Below are 8471 nucleotides of genomic sequence, written 5' to 3' on the forward strand. Positions count from 1 at the left end.
CCAGGTCTGTCACATGTAAGTATAGGAATTTAGTTTTCTGTGCTTCTATGGTTGGTTGGTGACAGTACTCTGTAGGTATGGGAAATTTATTTTTTCCCTTGCCTCTATGTGCGGCAGGTACTCCTGTCTGATGTGCTAAAGGATGTTGGAACATCCTAAGTCTGTAGCTTTGGAAACTTAGTTTTTCCTCTGCTCTTGAGAGATTTTGCTTCTCTCAACTTCTGTGTTGGAAGTTATCTTCCTTGACTGTAGCATTGGAATTTATTTTTCCTCTGCACTTGAGAGAATTTGGATCTCTCTTCATCACTTGTACAAGAACTTAGGTTCCCTAGTTGTAGCTCAGGAATTTATTTTTCCTTAGCTCTTGAGACCATGCTATTGATCTGATTCGCTGCTGCATGTCTCTGATCCAGTGTAATACCTCTGCCAGCTCAAGCTGTGATTGAAGATCTGTGAGGTATTCTATGTTTGCACATTTTTGCTTCTTCTAGAGTGATATCATATGCTACTTCTTCTTCTTGAATATGTGTTCGTGATGACTTGAGGAAGTGTAACTATGGTGTCTCTTTGGATTCTGTGTGCTAGCTGTTTCTACAATGGTGTGTGCTCATGCTCTTGGAGGAATGGTATTTTTGTATCCCTCAGTTTCATAAGAATTGGGCTTAATTTGTTTTAGCCAAAAATTTGCCAAAGGGGGAGATTGTTGGGTATTTGTATTGGCTGCATTATTGCTAAAACAAATATCCTTGTTCTGTAAGTTGGAACCAATGTTCCAGCATGTGGTTAGGCAGCTCTGTGAGATGTTGGATACAATGTTCCAACATCCTGGCATGGTTCAGTGTGCCTGGGTTCTGCCTTATCTGTACGCGCGTAGTTTATCCATTAAGGAAATCGTATTTCCTTTTACTTACTGACCAAGTAACGCGCATATCTTATTAGAATCAGCTGTGGAATATTACTAAAATAGACATTTTATTTTAGGAAATATTTGTTACGATTTGGAATGTTTTAATATAGGTTCCGACATATTAGGACTTTCCAGATTTGTATCTGATTCTGTTTTGCAGGTTTGCTGAACCGATCTGCAACTTTACTGAAGCCCAACGAATTATTTAGCCCAAGCTGCTTCAGTATAAAAGGAAGACTTCAAGACCTAATTGCTCATTCAAGCCGTCACGCTAAAAGTTTAGATTTTTAGGGTTTGAGTCTTCATGTATTCTACTCTTGTATCGATTGTGATGCAGGTTTAGGATCTTTACTGTGTTCTTGCTAGTGTCGTGTTTAGATACTTGTTTAGGACTAGTTTTGTGAGTATTGATACTCTTGTGCATCAAACCGAAGTTGTGAAACAAGGTTTGGTTGTTTGTGTTGGAAGGTAACTTCTATCTTTTGTGTTTGAGGTCTGATAGGTCACTGGGGCAGTGACTGACCATTAGGATAGTGAGATGGGATCTCAGATCTAGGAGTTCCTAGGTTGAAGTCTAGACGGGTAGGTCCTAGGTCATATAGTGTAAACGAGGAGTTTGCTGAGAGCTATTGAATAAGGACTACACTAGTGGATTTCCTTCCTGGGTTGGTAGCCCCCAGATGTAAGCGTGTTTTGCTGAACTGGGTCAACAAACTTCCTGTGTTCTTTATTTTTTTGCACTTTAATTTCTTGTTTTATTTTCTGTTTATCGCATGATGTTGAAACATTAACCGGAACATATCGCAAACGTTTAAACATCTGACAGAACCTAATAAAACAAGTACGCTAGAATTTTAGATTTTGTCTCCAAAAGAATCAGTGGGAGCAAAGTAGATCTTGAAGAAGTTCAAGACCCACAAAGTGAAGACATACCGATGGAGGAACAGGAACAGGATACACAAACTGTTGTGACAGAAATTCCTATTCCAGTAACACAAGAACCACGTAGGTCTAGCAGGATACGTCAAGAACCCGAGAGATATGGGTATCTCATATCAAAAGAGGGTGATGTATTGCTCATGGACCAAGATGAGCTTGTGACTTACACAGAGGCCATTACTGGTCCTGAATCCGAGAAGTGGCTTGAAGTCATGAAATCTGAAATGAATTCCATGTACACAAATCAAGTTTGGAACTTGATCGAAGCACCTGAAGGAATTAATCCTATAGGATGCAAGTGGGTTTTCAAAAAGAAAATCGACATGGATGGAAAGGTTAATACCTACAAAGCACGATTGGTTGCTAAACGTTTCAAACAAATTCATGGTGTAGACTATGATGAAACCTTTTCACCAGTTGCAATGATTAAATCCATTCGGATCTTACTTGCTATCGCTGCATACCATGATTATGAAATCTGGCAAATGGATGTTAAGACTGCTTTCCTTAATGGAAATCTTCTTGAGGATGTGTACATGACACAACCTGAAGGATTTGGCGATCCTAAAGCACCCAAGAAAGTATGCAAATTACAGCGATCAATCTACGAATTGAAGCAAGCTTCCAGAAGTTGGAATCTTCGTTTTGATGAAACTGTACAACAATATGGATTCATTAAAAATGAAGATGAGCCTTGTGTTTACAAGAAGGTTAGTGGGAGCATAGTCTCATTTCTGATTTTATATGTGGATGACATATTGTTAATCGGAAATGACATCCCTACATTACAAGGAATCAAAACTTGGTTAGGGAAATGCTTTTCTATGAAAGACTTAGGTGAAGCTTCCTATATATTAGGAATCAGGATCTATAGAGATAGATCACAGAGATTGCTTGGCTTAAATCAGGGTACATATATAGACAAAGTCATGAGACGTTTCAATATGCATGATTCCAAGAAAGGATTCATCCCTATGTCGTCAGGTATAAATCTATCAAAGACTCAATCCCCTTCAACTAACGAAGAAAGGGATCGAATGCGTGATATTCCATATGCTTCAGCAATTGGGTCTATCATGTATGCTATGTTATGTACTCGACCAGATGTCTTGTATGCTTTGAGTGCTACGAGCAGATACCAGTCTAATCCTGGCAATGATCATTGGATTGTTGTCAAGAACATCCTCAAGTACTTGAGAAGAACTAAGGATACTTTCTTGATCTATGGAGGTCAAGAAGAGCTCTCTGTAATTGGTTACACTGATGCTAGTTTTCAGACAAATCATGATGACTTTAAATCGCAATCTGGATATGTGTTTTGCTTAAATGGCGATGCTGTGAGCTGGAAGAGTTCAAAGCAAGAAACAGCCGCTGATTCTACAACAGAAGTCGAGTATATTGCTGCATCTAATGCCGCAAAGGAAGCTGTTTGGATTAAGAAATTCATTTCTGATCTTGGAATAGTTCCAAGTATTGTGGATCCCATTGCATTACTATGTGATAACAATGGAGCAATTGCACAAGCCAAAGAACCTAGATCTCACCAGAAATCCAAACACATACAAAGGTGCTATCATCTTATTCGAGAGATTATCGAAAGAGGAGATGTTAAAATATGCAAAGTACCAACATTAGAGAATGTTGCTGATCCACTTACTAAAGTTCTTGCCCAGCAGAAGCATGATGGTCATACTAGATCTATGGGTATTAGGTTTATGCCTGATTAGCTCTAGTGCTAGTGGGAGATTGTTGGTGTAAGCCCTAGAGGCCAATAGTTAATGTTAAACATTATCTTATGTATCATGACTTTTATTATTGAATAATATATGGCACTCTTTATTATATTTATGTAATGTTAATAAAGTCCTTAGAATAGATAGTTCGTGTAATAATACAATTAAGTGTAACTTAATCATGAGATTACATTATCATAAAGAACGCTATTCTTAAATGTATCAGTAGTCAAAGCTTTAATATGAATAAAGGATAATAATAAAGCATCGAGACTATTATGTATGTAGACTGATGACCGCATCTCATGGGTCATAGATATGAGATATTAAGTCTATACATAGGTATAAATATTAGGAGTAATATTTATACTGGATTGACCCACCGTGAGAATACTACATAGTAAGTGTTGCAATAGTCATAAGATATTCTCACAGTGATAATAGTGTATATCGCTCTTAGACCTGAAACCACTATGATCCCTAGATGTGGACTCAAGTGCTTTGTTGCCATTCTAACATTGTCTGTAAAAGGATAACCATAACGTTGGTTGATGGGTACTTGATGAAGCATGCTGAGGTACATGACTGTCCTAGATGGGATTTGTCCCTCCTCATAAACAGGAGATATATCTTTAGGCCTCTTGATGAAATATGACTGTAAAACTGCATGGGCATGCCGAGCTAAGCCAATATAAGATATTGGACTTATTCGTTATTCAGTATATTTTGGAATCAAGAAATTTAAATATTGACCTATACAAGGGTGACAATATCTATGCCTTGGGATCAATAAAGATATCGAGACAAAAGAGTAATTGTACACATGAGTATTATCATGGAAAGGTATCGTCAGATCACTTGACATTCTTGTCACTTGGGTAGCAATGATGTGTTGCTAGATACCGCTCATTGTTTATAATATTAAATGTTAGATTTAATATTATTGTCAACGTGACTGGAACCTATAGGGTCACACACAAAGAACAGTCAAAAGAGAAATATATAAGTATGACTTATATAAGGGGTGTGTTTAGTAAATAACGCTAATTAGTTAGCAAAATTACTAAACTCGTTGTTGGGCTTACTGAAGCCCAATAGTGACTTATGACTTGCAGAGCACACTAGAAGTTCTATAAATAGAACTCTAGTGCTGAAGTTTTTGGTTACACGTTTTGAAGCAACCCTCTTCTCTGCACTTCTGATTCCTTGACTAGCACCGAGTTTTGGAGGAGCACTGTTCGTGTGGACTTGCTAGAGGCTTTGCTGCTTGCTGCTTGCTTGGCTGTGATCGAGATTCCAGTTTCCAGTTTTCAAGCTTTCAGATTTCACACTTCGAGATAACAATCGAATCACTGATTCACGTTTGAATTTCGTAATGATCCAAGGAAAGAAAATCGAAATTTTCCGCTGCTTCTACTCCTTTCTTCTATTCGATTTTCCTTCGAAAATAATATCAGAGCTTAAATAATTTGGAAGGAAGTAGATTATAGATAAGAAGAATGGTTCAATTAATTTTATTTGAAATTTGATACTCCTTCTTTCGTTCATAGCTTATACCTTCCAGGTAAAAAAATGATAGAAGTTTTTCAAAAATAATTTTCAAATATCATTAATGGGGCTCAGAGCCTTTAAATACTATCACATATACTCCCCCTTTTGTCATTAACAAAAAGAAATAAACAAAAAGAAAAGAGATGAGATAAACATAGAATAAAGGTTCAGAGCAGTATATAAGCATGTAAACCATTTTAAAAAAAAATAATCAGAGCATAAAAAAAACAATCAAGATTATCAGAGCAAAAACTAAGTAATACGAACAATATATGACAATCAGTATTACTCAAAAGCGAAAACAGGTACACAGAGTTCAGAAGCACAAAAAGATAATCAGAAGCGAAAAACTAAGTCAGAAGCAGAAATAAAACAATATAAATTAGAAGCATAAAGAAACAAAAACAAGCTCTAGGTGTGCAACTAAGGGTTTGGCTTGTTTTGATTCTATAAGATCTTCTTCAGAATCTCTTGAGTTTCTGCATTTTTCCGATCCATTTCTGACTTGTAGTTCTCTTCCCTGGTTCTTGCTTGTTCCATTTCAGCTTCAAACTTGATCAGCTTCAGTTTCTGCTCTTGTAGCTCTCTTTCCAGTTCCTTATTCCTTTCCTCTAACACCTTGTTCTTCTGAACTAGAGCCAGCTCAGGTGCAGCATTGCTCAGGTTAATCTTGGAAAGGAATGATAAGTCTAGATCCTTGGGATGAATATATTTAGGAAGGAAATCCTCTGGTTCTCTTCCTCTTATGCTCAATGGATTCTTCACCCAGGTTCCAAGGACCTCTATGTCTTCAGGATTTTCATCAATTCCATTCAGCCAGTTTTCCAACTTCTGCTTGGCTTGCTCTTGAGCTTCAAGACATGAATCATGCATAGCTGAAATGAGATTGACTACTCTTTCTTTTATCCTTCTCCATTGCTTCTGATAACTGATCTTGTGACCCAAGTCACTTCTTCCTTCTATCAGCTTAAGTACCTCAGAAGTGATTTCTTGCCACACACCTTGTAATATTTGAGAGTCCAGGAAAATGGTGGGTGGTGAAGGTTGTTTAGAAGGTTTAGGTGGGGCTATGGGTACAATGGCTAGGTTAGTTGTTGATTGGCCATTTGTAGTTAAAGGTTGGCTGGCTGAGGGTTGGTCAGAATCATTGTCAATAATCATATCAGAGGCATGATCATCTTGATCATCCTCAGAGTCTAAATCCATATCAGATGCACTATTGTAGTGGGTGACCTTGACAATTTGAACAGGTTGGATGATAGTTGATTGGGTTAGCTCAGGAACAGGTTGTTCAGGAGCAACTGGTTCAGGTTCAAGTTCAGGAACAAGTTCAGGTTTAGGAACTGTTTGTTCAAGAACAGTATGATCAGGAACTGATTGTTTTGGGTTGGTTGGGGTGGTCATTTGTGGTTCAGCTGGTGTATTTGTTGGTTGTTGTTGTGGTGATGGAGTCTTTTGTGGTTTAGGTTGTTGTTGTTGGGGGCTTTCTGAAATGACTTTTTCAGAAGCAGCTGCTTCAGAAGCCATTTCAGAGGCTTTTTCGGAGTTTGGGTTAAGGCTAGATTCTGGTAGTTCACCTAAGTAGTGGCTCTCTAAGTGATCTAGAAGTGAGGTGTCTTCAGGTGGGACAGATGAAGTAGTACAAGATGTGTGGAAGACTTAAGATACCCGAGTTATCTTTGTTGAGTTATCAGCAGCTTCTGGAGTAGACTTTGGAATTGCAGATTCAGAAGCATCAACTTTCTTCTTGACAATATGTGCAGTCTCATTAGCAATCTCCCTTACTTCTGCCAGTTTCTCCACAAGAAAGTTTTCATTCTTATCTGGCCCAGTTTCCTTGAGCTTTGCATCCCTCTCTTATTTGTATTGAGCTTCCTTTCTCCTCTGATCAACTAACATCTGATCAGCTTGCTCTTTAGCCTTTTTCTCCATGTCAGGAGTCACTTCAATCATTGGCGTGAAAATAGGTGCAGCAGCCTTCTTCTTCTTCTTGGGCTCATCTTTTTCTTCTACTATATCATCAAGAACATGTTCCAAATGTTCCTTGGTGATGATAGTTTCTTCTCTACTTCTCTTTTTCTTAGCAGCCTTCTGTTGCTTGGCCTTTCCAGCAGCAGCTTCTGATACAGTAACTGCCTTAGCCTTCTTTCCTTTGACCTTAACAGGAACAACTTCCTCCTTAGAGTTGTCACCTGACTCTATGACATAAGCAGCTATTGTCCCAGCTAGGATTTCAGGATCATTTTCCTTAATGATGGAAGGAAAATCCCTGATCCTTTCAGATTCAGCTGTGGTCATTTCCATCCACTTCTCATCTTGAGGGACTTTCTTGATGAACTTCATAGAGTATAAGCTCCTGCTACTGATAGTTCTATCAGCAGTAGAAACTTCAAAACACTTATCATATGCATCCTTTGATCTCCTCATAGTCTCCAGCACTCTACCTTGGTGGAAGACTTCAGACAACAGTCACCCATAAGGTACTTGCTTTCTCCCTTTGTTGATGCCCTCATTTATTGCCCAGCATAAATGATTCATGATGTATCTTGGAAAATTGATCTTCTCATAGGTAGCCATGAAGTAGATTGCCAGCTTCTGTTCATGATTAGGTTGGTCAGACCCTCCTCCTCTCTGAAAGAAGCAATCTGTGCAGAACTTCACCAGCATCATGTAATGAATTTCCATTTCTGAAGTCTTGGCTTCTAAGTTTCCATCCAGCAGCAAGTTGTAGTAGCTCTTCAGCAGGATATCATCCTTTTTCACTATCTCTTGAAATCTTCCTTCAGCAGCCACTCTGCATGCTTTTGCTATAACCTCCTCAGTGATGGTTACAGGAATACCCATCACTTCAGACCTGATCTCTAAGCTACTGAATGAAGTAAGACTCTTTTCCATCTTCGTCTTTCCTTTCTTCGACACAGCTTGTATTTCTACCTTTGCGTCCTTCCCTTCGTAAACTTCAGCCCTCACCCAGAAGTCTTTGACCAAGTTCTCATACGTCGGCCCATTCAACATCTTGAAGTACTCAGACAACTTCTGAGCTTCTACCAACGCTTTCATATCCACCTTATACTTTTTGAGCGAAACGAAATCCACTGGTGATTCCTTTTGAACGATCAGTGATTTTAAAGGAATGGACATTGTTCTAGGTTTGCTTACGGAACCAGATCCTGTGCTCTTTGTTGCATACTTGAAGTTGATTCTGGAATACTTCAGTTTGAGCTTGAGGTTGCCATTGATGAAGATTGAAGAAGATTTAGGGTTCTAGGGTTTTAGAATAGCGCTTACTTCACAAGAGGTTTGAAAGTAGAGTGTTTGTTGTGAAGTGAGCAGTGTGTGAA

At 38.5% G+C, this 8471-nt stretch overlaps 1 protein-coding gene across 1 annotated transcript; it reads right to left on the reverse strand.

The window, feature by feature from the left end:
* Positions 1–7599: 7599 nt before the first annotated feature.
* Positions 7600–8271, reverse strand: LOC146899009 (uncharacterized). Its single transcript, XM_085736673.1, has one exon. The coding sequence runs from the start codon at positions 8269–8271 to the stop codon at positions 7600–7602; it is 672 nt and encodes a 223-aa protein (XP_085592799.1).
* Between the last annotated feature and the right edge of the window lie 200 nt (positions 8272–8471).

The sequence above is a fragment of the Medicago sativa genome, chromosome 8, assembly GCF_051527215.1.
Source record: "Medicago sativa cultivar Bolivia chromosome 8, Bolivia_mono, whole genome shotgun sequence".
In the NCBI taxonomy this organism is placed as follows: domain Eukaryota; kingdom Viridiplantae; phylum Streptophyta; class Magnoliopsida; order Fabales; family Fabaceae; genus Medicago; species Medicago sativa.

Coding starts and splice junctions, on each gene's coding strand:
- LOC146899009 (XM_085736673.1), bottom strand. CDS start 8,271: ATGTCCATTCCTTTAAAATCACTGATCGTTCAAAAGGAATCACCAGTG.